Source organism: Scaptodrosophila lebanonensis, unplaced genomic scaffold (assembly GCF_003285725.1).
Source record: "Scaptodrosophila lebanonensis strain 11010-0011.00,11010-0021.00 unplaced genomic scaffold, SlebRS2 tig00000001-arrow-pilon, whole genome shotgun sequence".
Lineage (NCBI taxonomy): Eukaryota > Metazoa > Arthropoda > Insecta > Diptera > Drosophilidae > Scaptodrosophila > Scaptodrosophila lebanonensis.
Window position 1 is genome coordinate 9003480 of NW_022060529.1, and position 18372 is coordinate 9021851.

General features: G+C 38.7%; 7 protein-coding genes across 7 annotated transcripts; 4 read left to right on the plus strand and 3 right to left on the minus strand.

Annotated features, from left to right (window-relative positions):
* The first annotated feature begins 194 nt into the window (after positions 1–194).
* On the plus strand, positions 195–1274 carry LOC115634736. The gene is made up of 5 exons (XM_030532624.1): positions 195–299; positions 358–471; positions 688–863; positions 919–1029; positions 1100–1274. The coding sequence occupies exons 1-5, from the start codon at positions 195–197 to the stop codon at positions 1272–1274; spliced, it is 681 nt and encodes a 226-aa protein (XP_030388484.1).
* Positions 1275–1634: 360 nt separating this feature from the next.
* On the plus strand, positions 1635–2911 carry LOC115634737. Its single transcript, XM_030532625.1, has 5 exons — positions 1635–1724; positions 1783–1905; positions 1964–2075; positions 2196–2400; positions 2626–2911. Exons 1-5 carry the CDS (start codon positions 1635–1637, stop codon positions 2909–2911), a joined length of 816 nt encoding a protein of 271 aa, XP_030388485.1.
* A 34-nt stretch (positions 2912–2945) lies between these two features.
* On the minus strand, positions 2946–3848 carry LOC115634738. Its single transcript, XM_030532626.1, has 3 exons — positions 3765–3848; positions 3621–3704; positions 2946–3311 (listed from the first exon to the last, which is right to left on the minus strand). Exons 1-3 carry the CDS (start codon positions 3846–3848, stop codon positions 2946–2948), a joined length of 534 nt encoding a protein of 177 aa, XP_030388486.1.
* Positions 3849–5211: 1363 nt separating this feature from the next.
* On the plus strand, positions 5212–8270 carry LOC115634739. The gene is made up of 8 exons (XM_030532627.1): positions 5212–5220; positions 5282–5663; positions 6101–6186; positions 6246–6344; positions 6407–6873; positions 7979–8022; positions 8087–8182; positions 8234–8270. The coding sequence occupies exons 1-6, from the start codon at positions 5212–5214 to the stop codon at positions 8001–8003; spliced, it is 1068 nt and encodes a 355-aa protein (XP_030388487.1). The 3' UTR covers positions 8004–8022; positions 8087–8182; positions 8234–8270.
* On the plus strand, positions 8017–8635 carry LOC115634740. Its single transcript, XM_030532628.1, has 4 exons — positions 8017–8022; positions 8087–8182; positions 8234–8480; positions 8523–8635. The coding sequence occupies exons 1-4, from the start codon at positions 8017–8019 to the stop codon at positions 8633–8635; spliced, it is 462 nt and encodes a 153-aa protein (XP_030388488.1).
* A 572-nt stretch (positions 8636–9207) lies between these two features.
* LOC115634741 lies at positions 9208–9746 on the minus strand. The gene is made up of 3 exons (XM_030532629.1): positions 9654–9746; positions 9388–9589; positions 9208–9332 (listed from the first exon to the last, which is right to left on the minus strand). The coding sequence occupies exons 1-3, from the start codon at positions 9744–9746 to the stop codon at positions 9208–9210; spliced, it is 420 nt and encodes a 139-aa protein (XP_030388489.1).
* Positions 9747–10051: 305 nt separating this feature from the next.
* LOC115634742 lies at positions 10052–10815 on the minus strand. The gene is made up of 4 exons (XM_030532630.1): positions 10738–10815; positions 10544–10663; positions 10329–10485; positions 10052–10266 (listed from the first exon to the last, which is right to left on the minus strand). The coding sequence occupies exons 1-4, from the start codon at positions 10813–10815 to the stop codon at positions 10052–10054; spliced, it is 570 nt and encodes a 189-aa protein (XP_030388490.1).
* Between the last annotated feature and the right edge of the window lie 7557 nt (positions 10816–18372).

Here is an 18372-nt window from a genome sequence, read left to right on the forward strand (position 1 = left end):
ACTTGTACTCTTTCAATTTTGAATACCTTAAAAATTGTGTTTGTTCGCGCAATTAGCGGCTTTTTAATCTGTGGCAGTAATTGCAGGCGCTGTCGGTAGTTGGCGGGTTCAGTTCTCGTTGAGGCGCAGCAAGTGAAGAAACTAACTTGTGTAGTTGAAGTAGATATACATATAAATACCTAGCAAGTTCAGAAATGCATTCAAATTCACAAATAGCTTTCTATATTCTGTTACTTTTCGCTTTTGGCTTGGATTTATGCATTGGTTCGCTTTTTTACCCGGACAGCAGTGCTTATGGCGTGAGTCTCTGCTATAATTCCAATGATAATCTTTACATTAAAGTGATCATAATTGTAGATATTTGCAGCTATTGCTGTACCTTTGGAATTGTCGCCGCGTAACGTATTTGTGTCGTACAACTTTGAGGCAAATTACAATATGCCTGCGATTTGGGGCATACCACCAATATATGTAAGCCTGGTTTAGACATAAACGTTATGTATTTGTATTTGAGTTTGATCAACAAAAGGCTATAAAATGCCACATTTGGTTCAAATTATCACAAATTTTATAGCACAATTAACACGTTTGGGCTACGATCAACTGATTGTAAACATGGTCTGAACACAGAATGTAAAATAATTTCACAGCAACTGCCTTCTCTTCCCCTCTCACCACACTCAATAGCAAGGGGACAATGCAAATGAACACTTTGAGGCGGGCCGCAAAATAGTCTGCGATACGAACTGCTCATTGGATGAGAAAGTATCCCTGGATCGCAAAGAGATGATTCCGAAACGCAGAAGTCGATCACTGATCACACGTACGAACGTTTATCAAATAATAAACGATAAATTAAAAAGGTATGAGGGAAAGGGAAACACTTTACTTTCAATTCAATGCTGTTGCTGTTCATAGAAGTGGTTTTCATGGGGAGTCGTGCTTGCTGCGCTTGATCTGCGAGACTAGTGCCACGGAGATTGGCGAGATCAATGGCGTTCTGGGCAGTCTGATACATGTCATTTTCAGGTGAGTGTGTGTGTACGGAGCTATAAAAGAGGGAGATCGTAAAATGATGAAATGACATTTGAACCAATAGTCCCAGCACATCGGAGGCAGAAGAACTGCCCCTGCGATACTACCAGGCCGAGCACGATGGCTGGCACGACCAGTGCCATCACTACGAAGCAGCATGTAAAGAGAACTTTTTGGACTTGATCTCACAGCCATTTGGTGAAATTGTTAACCTAATCGAAAGTAATGACATACTATAACATGTGATATACGAGTATTGTAGAAAGAAATAACTTTATTGAAAAGTAGAGAAATTTTGTTGTTGTTCTTGTTTTTATTCTGCTGCAATATGAACTGAATTGTGGGCCACAAAGTTCCAATTGACGTGGTTAGTTTTTCATTAGCAACTTTCACTGTCGAAAACAAAAAACAATGAGAGTCGGTGCAAGCTACTGGACTGCTCGGGTTTCTCTTCCATAATTGGATTATCACTTTGCTGTCGTAGGTTCTATGCATAAAGCCTAAACAAATTCGCTTCCCAAATGCTGGAGCCACATTGGAGTTTTCAGTTGTGTTTAGTCGTTCCAAGCAAGTGTTAACATCCAAAGTATATAGATGAGATGTATCCATTGAATATACTCGTGGCTACAGCCACTCTCTATTCAATTACGACGCGAGCGGCCTTTGTTTTTGCACCGGATGATGCTGCGGTTCGTTTCATTGCACACACTTTTGGAGAATTATATATGAAATTTGATCAATTTTCAGCTATTTATAGCCATTGCGGTGCCTATAGACTTGCCCAGATATAAAGTGTTCCTATCGTACAACTTCGAAGCGCACTATCCTGTGCACGATACTTGGCGACTACTAAGACATTCCGGTCATTTGGTACGTATGCCATACAAATTAGATATATGAACTTATAATTATATTTTCAATACTACAGAATGGTACTCATGGTGGCTTGGCAAATAACACCAACTTTGATTTTGATGACAACTATGACTATTATGGCGATGTTGAAGGTCCCGATGGACCCCACAAAAAAAAGCATAAAAGTAAAAATAATACCAAAAGTAAAAATAAAAACAAACACAAAAATAACAAAACGCATAAACCAATTGCTGCTCCGGCACAAAAGCCTAAACCACCCAAATTGAAAACTCATCGAAACAAAGTTAAGCCCAGTCCGAAGCCTGAGAACGCAACGGTGTTCGATGATCAGAGACCACCTCCAAAGCCTAAGGAGGAGGAGTATAAGGATTTCTTTGAGGACTTCCCAATGGATGGTGGCCGAGAAGCAGCGGAGGCAAAAAACCGCATTTCACGTTCACTTTTATCGCGAACCACCTTCTATGAGATACTTAAACGCCGATTCGAACAGTAAGGGAAATGCCATTTGTAGCTAAGGTAGACAAATAATTTGCATGCAATTGCGGAAAATGTATAACGGAAACAGAAAGCAACAACGAAAGAGGGGTTTTTAAAAGAGATCCCTCTCATTATGTGTATAATGTGTCGTGTAGCGTGCAACATTTGCGTGCAAACTATTTGCTTGTCTGACCGCAGCTTAAGTTACTTGCATTATCTTCATCATCTCTGTTACAGACATGGATTTGGTTCTGGCGATGAATGTCTGCTGCGTCTGATTTGTGAGGTAAACAACAGCCTGGTCGGCGAGGTGAACGGATTGCTTGGCAATTTAGTGCATGTTATGTTCAGTCCCAGTAGCTCCATGTTCGAGGCACTACCGGAGCGCTACTATGAAGCCGAGTTGCATGGCACACGCGACTATTGCGAGCCCTATCAAAGGCAATGTAAGCGCAGCATTCTCGGTGAGATCACGCAACCACTGACCGACTTCATTGCTCAGATGGACACCAATAAAATATGATATGATTGAGAAACTTTATGATGATGTATTTATTCTAAGTGCTTTTCATAAACATTTTAAGTGCCGGCCATGGGCAATTACGCACATAGGAGCGTGCCGAAGGGCATTGCTTGAGGCTACCGTTCCAGGCGCTCGACGGGCAGTGGCGGAGAAGGCGGGAGTAGGCGCACAGGCTATAGAAAAGGGCGTGCCTGTCGCAGGCGTCACTCTGCTTGCTCACCCCCGTCATTTCCTTGAAGTTATTCTTCACCAGATTGGCGCAGGATGCGAAATTCGACATGTAAGCATCGATGGTTGAAGCCTCATTGAATGCACGCTCTAGCATGGGTCGCACATGGGTCATGTTCAGCCGATTACCGTCCAGTACCTTAGCAGCATTGAAAATGCATTGCAAGCGACACTGAAAAGTATCCACATGTTCGAAATTAGAGCAGTCCTTTTGGGTTGCCTAAAGAAGTCACATTATTTCCAGTCTTAACACAATAACGGTATTTAAACGTACCATTAAAAATAAATAAATTCGGCATTATTTCAACTAACGAATTATTACTGTTTGGAGAGAAGTGGGGAAATGCTGTTGTTGTCAAATAAATAACTACAATAAATACAAAAAATCCCTATTCCTAATCATATAAGGGCGCTAAATTTTGTAACATACACGTTTTATAGATGACAATGATTGAAAATGCATTTCTCAATATCAACTTACACTCGGTTGTGGGCCCGACGAGCTGCATTCACTATTATAGGCTCCCCAATTGGGCATGGGGGCGTGACAACACTGTTGAATGTTCTACAAAATTAAGCAAATAATTATTATTGCTATCGATTTCGCAAACCAATATTGACTCACCTGCACAGATTTTGGAGCTGCCTTGCATTTAGCAGCAATTGCAGGTCTGCAAACGAGGGCCAGAACCAGCAACAACTTCAGCATGATGGAATGATGAAATGAGTGCCAGTTGAGTCAGCGATCAGGTGGAGGGATTGAGTTATTGCTAAAATACCACATGAGCCTCTCGTGCATGTTTTTGATGACGTGATAAGCCAATTACAACATTACCAGCTTGTTGTTGGCACAGATTTTATATTAGAAATAAAAAAAAATAATAATAAATAATCCCGTAAAAGCAAGCTTTAAATGGGAATCACAATTAAAAATCGGGGAATTTTGGTCTCATTAACAAAGTTGTGTTTCAAATTACACAACAGGTCAAATGTTTCATAATATTATTACTTGTATTACAACATAACTGTAAGGTATAGGGTACTATTTAGAAATTGAAACTTACAAAAGTATTTATTATTGGGATTTAAAATCCAAATTACACATGGCACTTTAATAAGTTGGCAGAAAGGCCAGTGGAAGAATTAGCCAGAATTTCTATCTACGTCGGCACATTTTAAGTCAAGACAAATTTATTGCAGGAATACTATTATTATATGTTCACAAAAAAGCAGCAAAGTTTCTATAAAAACTGCTGGTGCTTTTAAATTATTTTAGGGAACTGAGCTTTTAGATTTTTAATTAAAAATTGTTTTTCCAATCATTTATTTGCTATTTTTTCTACAAAAAGTTTGCGCAAATATGTGAGAGACTATTTGAAACTTATAATTTGTTAAAACACTACATTGTGCGATTATTCATTATATTTGTCAATTAACTTAATTCATTTTATTTTTATTGTTTGGCCGGCTCGAGGTCAGAGTAAGAAAAACCAATTTATTTAATTTTCTTTTCTTTTTCCGATATATTTCGGTTACGCCACGGTAACCGTCTTCAGGGCAATTATTTAAGCAAGTCTGCTCTGTTTGACTTGGAGTTACTAACTGAAAAAGAAAAGAAAATTAAATAAATTGGTTTTTCTTACTCTGACCTCGAGCCGGCCAAACAATAAAAATAACTATGAGGAAGGTCACCAAAATACTCAACATTAATTCATTTTATATGCATTAATAATATTTAAATACCAGCAATAAATCTAGAGTCCATCGCTTATAAAAACTGTACGCAGATCGCAATTGTTCTGACTGTGTCTTTTGAAGTTGGCCAAAATGCGTAAAGTGCTAGTATGGTGTGGCTTCTATTCTCTCTTCATAGCTCTATGTGGAGCAAATCTGGGTAATGTGGACTGCAATGTGTTGCTTCCACAGGATGTTAGTAAGATAAAATAGCATTTGGTGATGGATTCTCTTCAAGACCTTTTTCGCAGATCCATCTGGATTGTTGTCCTCCGCATTCGTACAACATGAACGCGTATGCAAAGGAGTGTGGCCGATTTAATATTTTGCATTCAAGCATGGATTCGGTTCGTAATTGAATTTACCTCAGTATAGAGAATGAGCAATTCAGTGTGCTCTCAATTGCAGTGCGGCAATGACTGTGTTCTCAATGTAACTCGGATCATAAAAGGCAATTCCTTGGATTTGAAGAACCTACAGAAAATGGTCAAGGCAATCATCCCTCTAGATGAAGTCTATGCTGAAATTTTGATAGACGCGTACAAATTATGTGGCATGAGTTTGCCAAATATGCGATTGATGAGCAATGATGCAAATTCTTTTAGCGGGGAACCCAAACAGGATGCTAACCAAAATGTTGTAACTAGAAATGGTATTGAAAATGAGAAAGATGATGAGGAAGACGTAGAGCCAGTGGGTTGCTCCACGCTGTCGATGATGTTGAACTCTTGTGCCATCCAGATGACGCTTTTGACTTGTCCACCAGAGCGTTGGAATGCAACAGCGAGCTGTGAATTTGCCCGCCGTTATCGCTGGAAATGCGCAAGTCGGACATTTTAAATAACACTTTTTTATTATTATTAATAAAATTAACAATGTATCCACAAAGAGAATGAGTCCAATGTCCTATCTACAATAGGCTTGTAATTTAGAAAAGAATGGTTGGGTTCATAAACCTTTAACAAATATAAAATATCTATTTGTGCCTCTTATTTAATAGTGTCGGTATTTTGGTTTTTCTTTGTTCGTGATATTAATTACAAACAAAGGCAAACTGTAAGCTAAGAGATTGATTAAAATGTCAATGTTTTGATTAGAATGACAGTAGAATAATAATAAGCACATTTATTCATTGTTTTTCGAAAACAATTCAATTCAAGTTTCAAAATTCAAAAGTATGGCCCTTAATTTAAGCTGATATGTATACGTATGTTTGCGAATTATCAGCCATTTTATGGCTAGTTTGTTTCTTGGTGCCAATATTGTTGGTGCCTGGACAAGCAATGAGTTGCTCACAAGTATTGGACACCAAGGTGAGCATTCTCTTAGAAATATATGTAAGTGTGTAACTCAACTAAGATTGCGCCCGCAGAGCTTGGACTTATGTTGCGGTCATCAAGAGGAATTAAGCGAAAATGTGTTTCGTAAAAAAGGTTCCGATTGCAGTGAGTATAAGGAGAATTATGGCCCGGTAAGTCTACGCTAACAAAGCATGTCTCAGAGACAAAAGTTATGATACTTGTTCCATTATAGTGTCGCTACGAATGTCTGTTCAGGGAGTGGAATCTCTTCGATGAAAAAGATCACTTGAGTCAGTTGCATTTACGCAAAATGATAGTCGATGTTTATAAGGATGACTATCAATATGGTATGCTTCTCAGGCGCTCCTACGAACGCTGCGAGGGGCTGGTGGCCAATTATGCAGAATTTCTTCGCATGTATGAGGCGCAGAGCCATAATGAAGGAAACTGTTCGTCACAAGCAATGTTCATTGCAAAATGTGCGTCAGCCAATATCTTTGTCCACTGTCCAGAGCAATACTGGCATGATTCTGACGAATGCAACACTATGAGACCAACACTTATTACCTGCATTAGTTTACTCAATGACTTGGAAAACATGGGTGCTGATGGAAATCCGGATACCCGTAGTGCGGCAATACGTCAAACAAGACAAGCCCGAGATGCATCCACTCATTGGTACACTGCGTTTCTGAATTGGTTGGTTTTTTAGTCGCGTTTCAATTTTTATGTGTATCCCCCGAACATTTTATAAGTAAATTTTTCATTTGAGCTGGCGGTCTTATTCTCACATCGCAACTTTACATTTTACAACTTATCACATGTCTGCAATTACTTGTCGCTTGAATTTTAGGCACAGGTATTTACAAGAATTCTTTTCAGGACTACTTGTATATACAAGTATATCCATTCTACATTGTGTTGCATAAATAATCAGAAATACCACAAAATTTAAGAAACTTCGTCTTAAAAGAGTTACATTAAAGTTTCAATATACCATTGTTTCAAGATTTTGGAGACTGGAAGGAGTTTGTTGTATATCCTAAAACCCATTGTAAATGGTTCAATACATTTTCATATGCATATTGATGCAATTTTTTTTATTTTTATGTAATCTAACTCGATATACTCTCACTGATTAAGCACCAATTGGTAATTCACAACGAATGTAAGAACAAACATACTCTGCTGGCAAAATGGTCCCACATTTGTAAGCGAACCGTTTTTATTTTAATAAATTGCGATTTAGGATATGTTAAATAATAAAAGTAATAATATAATTTTATTCAAAATTTCTTACTATAAAAATGTTATATACTTTTTCTTCATTTATATCACATTGAAAACTTTGATTTTGTTGTGCCAAAATTTAAATATACAGTTTTATCTAAAAAGTTAAAAAGTTGTTCGACAAGGGCTCATCCACAAATCTTATGTTTAACTATAACTTAATTAGAATTTGTAGGTTCCTAATTCATTTTTGCAAAATGCATATAAATAAACCCACGCCACGATTTGTTTCGTCACTTGATAAATTATAATAATTGAAATACAAATGCCACAATCTGAATTACACAAATGGACAAACCATTAGTGGAGCCCGTAACTCTTTATTAGTAACATTTTATAAATATTTAAATGTGTTGCGCCCCATTACCGACCCATATTTTGTTAACAACACACTCCTAGACCCTCATACATATAGTTGTATATAAAGCCATGTCTGGAACCAAGCCAACTGGATTTCTCATAATGCCACACTCTCGTGCTCTTCTTGTATGTGCCTCTCTGATGCTTATCACAGGTTGCCAAGCAGCTGTGGACTGTAGCAAGAGAATTGATATGAAGGTGGGTAAATATTGTATTTCGTATTTGAAAAAACTAACCCTGAGATGTGTCCTCTTTTTAACAGTCCATCAAGAGCTGTTGTGCAACGCCGGCGATCACATTTGATGCTTTCAAGGATCAGTGTAGTAACTACATGAATAAGGGGCCGCAAACAACACTTGTAAGTAGTTGGCATTCAATGGCAGACATTTATTATATCAAATATCAATAGTGCCTTTACGAGTGTATCTTTAATGCGACAAACACGCTAAGTGGAACGAGCCTTAACATAAATAATGCTCGCACGATGCTTTCGAAAATTTTTGGCGACAACCAGGACTTCGTCAACGCTTATGCTCAAGGAATGCAAAACTGCACCAGCTCGGTGCAAGAGATGGCCAGCGCTGCTAAGCAGCGTCCACCTCCACCAACCATGATGTTGGGCGGACAGAATTGCTCGCCTGTGCCTCTAATGTATAGTATGTGTACACATAGGTATGTCTTCTCGCACTGCCCTTCAGCAAGCTGGACCAACAGCAATGACTGCAACGAGGCGAAGGAGTATGTGCAGAATTGCAAGAATCAAAACAAAGGTGCTGGTGGCCTCTTAGGCCCGAGGAAAATTCGAGGATAACTACTTGTATTTGGTGGAAGCATAGACTTCCAAAAATACACTATGTTATGCTGTTTCCTTTGAAGAAATATATTTTCAACCTTAAAGCATTTGGAATAGCCATTTTTATTTCATTACTGAGCTGATTAGGCAGTGGAAGAAACGGGAATACTAGCGATGACTGATGGTACATTGAAAACGGGCGCAAAAGTTGTATGCGAGTTTATTGTTAAGGGCGAATAGTAGTTAGTTGGTAATGTTTATTTCTCAGCCAGATGATATTTAAATTAAATCTGAGCTGTCTAGAATTGGGGGTGTGCAACTTTGTGAGTTAATCTTGAAAGATGTTGCCCAAACCGTTGATTACTGCCCATAAGAAATTGCTGCATGCAACCATCAGTCGATCTGGATTCGGATGCCTTTACTGGAGACATCCTTATATATTTGTTATAAATTTGAATAGATCATTTTTCTATTTGTCTGTATTTTTATAATAACAGATTGGACAAAAGACTGAATATTTAGAGATACCAAATATAATAAAATGGATAAATATTTTCAGCTGCAGCGACCGATTCATTGAAAGAGTTCAGCTAGAAGCCAATAACTTGTGGCCAGCCGGGCTTCTCTGCTTCATAACTGAGCTCATCATCTTCATAGCATTGTTGCCTTTCATCACCGCTCCAATTTGCGCCGTATTCATTCAAATCTTCCTCCGCTAAAAAGGAGAAAGTGATATATATGCTATATTCATAAATGTTCATGATTCTCACATAAGTGCGATAGCTCGAGCCCCAGCTTCCGTACATGTTGCATTAGTGCTTGAACCAGCAAATTAGTATTTACGACGCCATCCTGCTCAACATCGTGAAAGGATACATGAAGTTCAGCCGAACTGTCGCCATCGGGATGGTCGATGTAGGCCGGACAGAGCTCGTCAGGTGCATTAAAAGTGTTTGGTACATTATCAATATTCTACAATGAGCCATCAAGAGAAAATCAATTTAAAATCTGTTTGTTTGGCTTGAGATTTTGATACCTCTTGCTCGCCATCCACGACAAAGTCCTTAAATGCCGCGTCTACGCTTTGCCACAAAATAAAAGCACAAATAAAAACCGCCCCGCGTCCCATAGTTATCGACATCAACTACTGGTTTAAACTTTGTGTTTTAGCCCCCGGCTAGTAGAACCTTGAATGTTGATGGGCCCCATTAACGCAATGCCGCTCATTGTCATTTGTTACAGCTCATTAAACTGAAGAGTATAATACCGTAAAAATAGTTAGGCAATTAGTAATCAAAATAATAGGTGTCATTGAGGAAGCAGAATTTGTTTACGATATAAACATTTATTTATTCGAAACAAAGTGCAAAACACATTTACTAAACTATACTTAGAGAAACTTATTGTTAGATGATATCAATAGAATCAGGAAGATCAGTTCATGGGCAGCGGCACGTGCGGTAGGGGATTGCACTGCTCCGCAAATTGTTTGGCTATGAGGCAGTTGCGATCGCTCTTCCACATTTTGGCGGGACAATGGAGGAAGGTCTCCGCATTGACGCAGCTGTAGATCATGCTGGCGAAAGGAGAACAGCCATGGGGCAGCACATTGTACGCCTCAATGTTTGCCTTTTTCATGTGGCCCTTAACTGTTGTTAAAGGTCGAGTGTAGAGCTACCGATTATTTAAATAAGTTCAGTACTATACTTACTGTTCGCTAGACACTTCTCAAACGAGCGTTCTATTTCCGGCAATATGTCCCGATCCTTGCGATGCACATGCGTCATTAGGAATCGCTTCACCTGCACCATGTTAAGCTGTCCGTTTACCAATGCGCCCGTCTCCCGATAAATGCACTCCGGATAACACTGAGGGTTGATAAATTGAATAATTAAATCCGTAATGTGCGATATTTCTGCTACTTACTATGTGCGCGTACGCCGGATAGTTCTCATTGGCAGACTTCAACTGTTTAATATATTGCTGACATCTCTGGGGCACGTCATTTAAATTGATTTCAGGCGTCCGACAGCACGAATTGACGTCCTGCATATGGTAGGATAATAAATAATTCAGTCCTGTTACTGATTGTGGCCGACAGGCGGTAGTACTATACTTACAAAATTGTTAAAGTTTGGCGGCTCCGAACAATTGAAGGCCTCAGCCGCAATACTTCCTTGCAGTGGCATCATCATCATCATCAGAATCCGCAACAGCGCCAGCTGGAGCGCGTGAATAAATGAAAGCATTGGGAAAGAAATTAAATATTTAAATACCCACCATTAAGCATGCATGCAGCGAGATGCATTCAAACCGAAATCTGCCCATTTTTCACACGATATTTAAAAACGCCGAGTGGTCTCTGCTGCTGTTGGTCGAATAAAACTTGCACGCATTAAACGAGATGCTTTATATAGAGAACGCCATAATGTATGTTCAAGCCAAACTCTGGCTTAATAAATCAGTTCAAGGTAATAACAAAAGCTTGGTTGTTGATTTGGGGCTACTGATGAGTCCATTCGATGAGGCAGTGAAGTGGGGCAGCTGGCGAAAGTGGGTGGGTTGGTGTTTCGAATCACTGATGCTTGGCATGAATGCGTAATGAGCACTACTATAGTTCATAGATTTTGGGGAAATACCAGAACTCGTTAATTTGTTTGTGTCAGGTCTGATGACCCTTTGCAACAGCCATGAGTCAGTTGGATAGCATGGTGTGCTGTGATCTGAACCGGAAAATGAGTCTGTAAGCAATTGCTAATAATTCACGAACAATTTCCAAAGCTAGCAAGTGTTTAGATCAAGGCCCATTCATAAAAAGCCATTAGGTTGAACATAAATAATACGAGAGGGGGTGGTCAGAATTATTAGAAGCCATTTAAGTAGTGGCTTTATGTTTTTTTCTACTAATTATGCATAAATTATTTGAAAAGAATTTGGTTAAGTAGCGCATTTACAGAGATTTCAACGATTTTGATTTTTTTCACTTCCTTTAATTACTTAATCTGTTTTTCAAGCCAATTAGGGTCAGTGAAATAACTGCTCATTGAATGTATAAAACTTTCTTGACCACCTTTTTGGTTACAGACTATCTTTGTTTAACTTACACCTATGCGCGGTCAAAGATTCTCTCGTGGATGACTGTACAGAGAGGCCCGTTTTCGTGTGGAGCCTATTTTTTATTTCATCCTTGAGTTGTGTATGGTAGTTATTGAGACCGTAAAATGAGAATTCGAGTAAGTATAAGTAGGACCTTTAAGTGTTAAGGCATGGGAAATCCTTCTCTGTTGGGATTTAATATTATGTCTCAAAGAATATTTATTGTTTCTATTCTCTGCCAGTTTCTTCTTGCTGCGACATTCTGTTGCATGGCATATGCAACTTGCTGCATTGATTTGTCGAAAGCAACAGTGTTTGGTTACGAGCTAATTAGTAAAGCGTGTAATTAATGGCAGTCCACGCTGAAAAGTGTTTTAGGGACTTGACACTGCTTTGTGAATGCTGTAGGTGTATACTTGTATGTATGTGTGTGGTTGTGGGTGTGTGAGGCTGCCACACGAGACAAATAAGAGCCCAGACATAGGTAGACGCGCTCTCGACTTGAATGTGTTATGACATTGTGACCTAATGTGCAGACTTTGTTGCTGTTGTGGTTTGACACTCTTCTTGGGACTTATGCCAGCCTTTGTGTGTCATATGCTTGTCTGTTTTCATCGTAAATGTGTGTGTGTGTGTATAAGTATGTAAGTACTAGTATGTAACACCTAATCCAGTTTACGACAGGTCCCGCTTTGTCTGCTACATTGGGGTGCGCTTGATTCAACATTATCAGTAGCCAGACGTGCGTGCGGACTTAATGTGAAAATTTTGGCAAGAATACCCCATTGTCGTTTACGATTTAAGCTATAAAGTTGTATCTTTGAGTTCATTAAGGGAATTTATATGCAACTGCCATGAGCATTAAGCATTTAAAAAGTAATGTGTAGTGAGTGTTTGTCAACACTTGGTTGGCTGAGGCGAAGAAAAGCTCAAACAGCCTTGGCTTGTCTATTCAATGAAAATAAAGACTTTCCTTTCTGTGCAAATTGAAAAACTTCGAGCTGCTTCTCTTAGCATCGATATCAATTGTTTGCATATGTCGATGGGTTGGAGCGTCCTTGAAAGTTATAAGCATCAGATAAAATATAGTATGTTCAAAGCGTTGCAGATAATTCCTTTTAAATGTGTAGGCAAGAAGCTCTTTTCCATTTGTTACAGCAGAGTAATTTTTGCATTTTTCACCCTTATACCGAAACGGCTGGAAACAAGTTTTCGCTTTTGGCATTGAAAGCGTTTGTTAAATTAGAATTCACCAACATTTGAGTGGCAGTTGACACAAGCCAGCATTGGTTTTGCCGCATTTACAAAAATCCCAAGCCCACCAGCCTTTCGTTTAGCAATTCGAGAAAAAAGACAACCAACTTTTTGTGATATATCCGTCACAAGCACACACTTGTTGGGCACCCCATGACGATGTGGTAACACACACACACGCACGCATCCCCACACACACACACAGATACAGACCCACTCACAGGCACACCCAGAGAGGTGAAAACTGACAAGTATCAGATGTTTAAATTTGATTATTGTTTTAAGCATTTTCAACAACAAAAATCTACATAAAATTCAACAGCTCGTTCTCGCTTTTTATACGTATGCAGATTCAAGAGGCCGCACATTTGTTGAAGGCCAAGGGCTCGATTGCTTATTTTTCTTTTTATACCCTGCATCCAAATAATTTGCATGTATGAACATATCCATAGCAATTAGGGATAACAAACTTGGCAGATAGGCTTGTTTCATCCATACACAAACCAATTCTCTATTATAATATAGCCTCATTATATTATAATCGTTGGAAAATGTATCCTATTTATACGTAGCGCAGAGTATATAAATGTCGCGCGACTTTAACATTCACATTTGGTATTTGTTATAAAATTGCGTGCACACTCTTCGGTCTGGGCACCTGCTGTGATGTCGCAGCCAAATATTGACATTTTAATAAATGTCTAATGTCTGCGTTTAAGTGTGTGTCGGTGTCAGTGTATATGTGTGTGTGTGCGAGCACTTGGAAAAACAAGCACCACTTCGGATTAATTTGATTAGCCTTCATTTTGAAAAGCAAGTCGTGTGTGGGTGACACGAGCAACAAGCGGGTTCGATATAAAACAATTAACCATAACAGCAAGTTCAAAGTCAGCTTCAACTCTCACTCCTTCCTGCCAAAAGACCACGGCCTGGGGCACGGGTGCGTGCACAACAAACGGGCTAACAAACGAATGTAAAAGGGATGACAAACTTGTGATAAGGAAATGCAAAAATTCCGGCACCCTTGCATATCCCAGCATAAAGTAAGTATGTATGTATGTACATGTCGTACGTACGAGTATGTACATACATGTACATGCATAAGGCCTAAGCAAATAGCATGTCTTCAGAAGGAAATACCGGAAAATGGCAGGCAGTCATAAGGCAGCCGGTACGCAACAAACTGCTCGACAAATATTGAGCTACCAAATATTTGCATAAATCAAATAGGCAGATTTTAAAGAGCTTACAGCAGCCCAGCCACCAGAAAACAGAATAACGACTCAGAGGGAGATTTAAAAAAATGTAGGAAAAAGTAGGAAAATCAGAGCTTGTGGCAGAAAAATGTTCAAAGGCCACGCTTGCTACACACCTGTTGCAGGCTTGTATGAAGCAACAGTGTCCGACGCCCTTGTAGAACGCAACTGTGTAGCTTTCGTCCTCATTGCGAAAGCTTCGGGCTCGACTGGCGCTCGGGTCCTCTTGTGGATCCTAAATTTTCGCGCCATTTCAATTTAGCAGGTCGTGTCAGCCACGAAGGCAAAGTGGTAAGAATTTTGCGAACACAGCTTGTTAAGATGCTGAAATGTTTACAAGCGAGTCCTCGCTCAGTTGTCAACGGTATGTGAGCGGATGCGGTTCGAATAGCAGCGAACATAATCGGGCAATCGAGAGTCGTTCAATCAAATCGTCAAACTAAAAAACAAAAAGTTTATAATACACTAATATCCCAAAAAATCGTAATAAATAAAAATTACATTTTTTTGTATTATACACAATCAAGTTAATTGCTCATATCAACTTCAAGTGGAGTGTAAGTGAATTATTTGGTGGACGAGTGGGGCCCACTGTGGTGTGCACACTCATGGTTTGTTGGCTTCGTATTTTCTTATCTAAGCTGCAGCCATTAGGTCTGCATTACTGTGACTAAAAGCCAATTTAGTGCTAAGCCGCAGGCGCTCCCTCTTTGCCACAAAATACGGAAAGGAATTGCGCTGCGGAATGTAATTGTGATAAAAGCCAACAAAAACAAATGCAATCAGCAACCGTGTGTGGGTAGACGGTGTGTGTGTGTATGTGTGTCTCAATAACCAAAGCAACGCATAAGCATAATCGCTTTGAAACGTCTAAGTACCAGGCGTTAAACACATTTAAGCTATCCGGAAAACTGGTATTTCTCGGGACAATGGCTTTGGCAGCATGTAAGCTATTTTCCCTGATAATCATCCTCTAAGCAATAATGCCAGAGGAAACCACATAACTATTCCCACACATGCAGTCCTACTCTTTATGTGCTATTTATGGGATTGTAACCGCCTGCGGCCGGGCAACGCAAAAGGAAAATAGAAACTAGTTTGCGGTTAATTAAAACGGCATGAAAATGGAATACTGAGAAACAATGCAATGCATTACAATGCTCTGAATATTAAAAGAAGGGGATTGGATTTTTGTTTTGCCTGTTGAACTTTTTAAATATCGATTGTGTGTGCCTACGTACGTGTATGCCTCTGCCCGTATCTAGTATGCACGCGTATGTAAAGCTCAATTATTTTCAATTGAATGCCATATTTGAAATGAAACAACAACAATAAAAATCAATTCATTTCAAAGATTGGATTCTAAAAGTGATACACTTTTACCTGATGGTGTTGGTAGCTCGAACTGTCTAATTTAAAACTTCTTCTTCCTATGTTAGTTATTTCATTCCACAATATATGTCGATGAAATTTATATTAAATATTATGCTTCCAAATAGAAGCGCACAGATAACAGTTGCGCAATTTTATGAGAATTCACTTAACAATTTGTGGCGTGAGAATCAATAAATTTAAAATAGTGAATAGCAAAAAAAAAAAAACATTTTCTTAGGTAATATAAATGTTGATGATGTCGTGTACGACAGTATAAAAACAAAAGTTTGGACCTGCAATTTGTTGGCTGAGTGTGAATATATGTTTTGAAAAAATTAACTTTAAAGTTCTCGCATTTACACCAAAATAAATACAAAAGTGTTGAGCGTAAATCTAAATTGTTTTCACATTAAAATATGTAGTTATTTGAGAACGAATGAATTCAAAAACACCTTCCAAGCATTGCTTTTATACACGCTACACATTTATACAAGTTACACATTTATTTCTATCATTATAATATTCAAGTGGAATAGTCCTAAGAAGACTGATAAAAGTTAATGGTATAAGTATTTAACAATTATATTTAAATTTGTGGATTAAACCAAATATTAATTTTTAATATTTTTTATGTTATTCTTATATTAAGGGTTTTTATATTTTTTATGTTATTCTTATATTAAGGGTTTTTATATTTTTTATGTTATTCTTATATTAAGGGTACTAGTATTTTTTATTAATTGTCTTGAGAATTGTTTTTATTATTGCAGAAACCTTCTGTCCGAGTTTTGTAGCTTAAAAGTGAAAATCAATTAACTTTTCGAAGCGTGGAAATACCTTTTTCTTATATATAACTTTTGCAGATCAGTTTATTCAATACGTGCAGCACATTTGTATATGGACCTTCGAACATTCATTAACATAATTAAAATTTTGGCTACAATTTAAAACATAATAAACTAAGTAGAGCTTTGAAAAAATGTATTTATTATAAGTATTAAACGGTTAAGCATAAATTTCATATAAATTTGATATTCCTTTTCTGTAGATTAATTTGCTGAAGGCTTCCTTATCGTACTTTAGTTGAAGCCTTCAACAGCCAAAGAACTACACAGGAAGTTCTGAAGGACTTAAAATTTGTTGCCTACTTTTTGGCTTAACACTGTTAAAGCAGCGTCAGAACTTGTTGACTGCCATGGCCATAACCAGTGCCAGGCGATCACAAATCTCTCGCAAATCCGGCGCATTTGCCAACTTCTTATACATTAACCCAATTTTTATTGACCCAATAAATAACAGATTTCGCACCGTTATGTGTCATGTGCGTATTTGCACCGGTTCATATTAGATATATTCGCTTGCCCGTTGGCTTTAATCAAGGGTGGAGGGCTGTAACGGATTTATGCCCTTCACGTCGACCGACAACACAAACGGCCCTCAGATAGTTAGCACCACATGGTGGCAAGAGGAAAGAAGCATCAGCGTACTGTGAGAATATCACGTGCCGTTCAGGCGGAAAACAGTTAAATGCCAGACAATAAAACGCAACATTTGCTGCTGCTGCTGATTTAAGCTCAAAAAAGTAGCTATAAAACCAGACAATAGACGAACCCGACGGAACCCCTTCCGTTGCATGCTACATAGCAGCTGGAGCGATGTCGAGCTAGTGGAGTATTTGCCTTTGTTGCGAATTATGAGGTTTGGCTAGACGCTGACTGTTTACTCAGAACACACACTCACACATACTAAGTGAAGCGTAGACACGCCCACTTGTTCATACATTTCCGTTATAACTTATAGTGTCCATTTGGGGTATAAACATTTATCCGCTTTAATTCCACACGCACGCGGCCGCTCTGTGAGCATTTTTTTCTTTCATGTTATTACTAGCTCGGCAGTCATTAAATTTGATTATTGTTTGTGGCAGGATAAGAACGATGAGTTTATGGCTGCGCAAAAACGACGTTGGCACACACGACGTATGCTTCATATCTCTTGCAATGGTATGCCAATATTGCTGCCTCAAGAGCTTATGAATTTTTTAAGTTCCATTGCCCTCATTGTTTTCTGCGTATGCATATAAAATGTAATGAGCTGCCATAATGAAGACAAAAAATAAAAATAAGAACACGTTGTCTAAAAATAGCGAGCTCAGCGTTAACCTTTTGTGTGCATCCCAATGGAGAATTGTTCCATCTCTACGGCGCGTTGTCACCACTTCGCTTCGGCCTCGTGCTGATGTGTGCGTTAACTGTGACAATAAACCAAGCTGCCTGGCCACGCTAAAAAAGACAACATCACGTGAAAATTTGTTAGGTGAAAGCAACAGTTTAGGCTCCACGAGCATTTGCCCTGACATGCCAGGACATGCAATTATCCTGCCTATCGCTTTGTGTTGTTATGTGTGCGCCCTGCGGTTGTGCCTCTGACATATACATTTACACCGCATTTCGGTAGCCCGCAGCTATTTTGTTTCATGCGTGACAACACACATCCACACTTATGTGTTAAGACCACGCTATAACGTATTGGGGCTATTATTATTATTTTTTCAATTCTCTAAAGGAATCCTCGGCAATTACGACCTCCGCATACACACTTTAGGCAGCAAGCGAAAAAAAAAAACGCAAACATTTATAGGCATTATGGCTACCGGAAATTGCGCACGTTCCGTTTACATACATACATGTATGTATTTGTGTACATATACACTGGAAAAAATGAATATTATGCAAATTTAATCCTCCTGAAAAATAGTTGAAAATATGTACATTG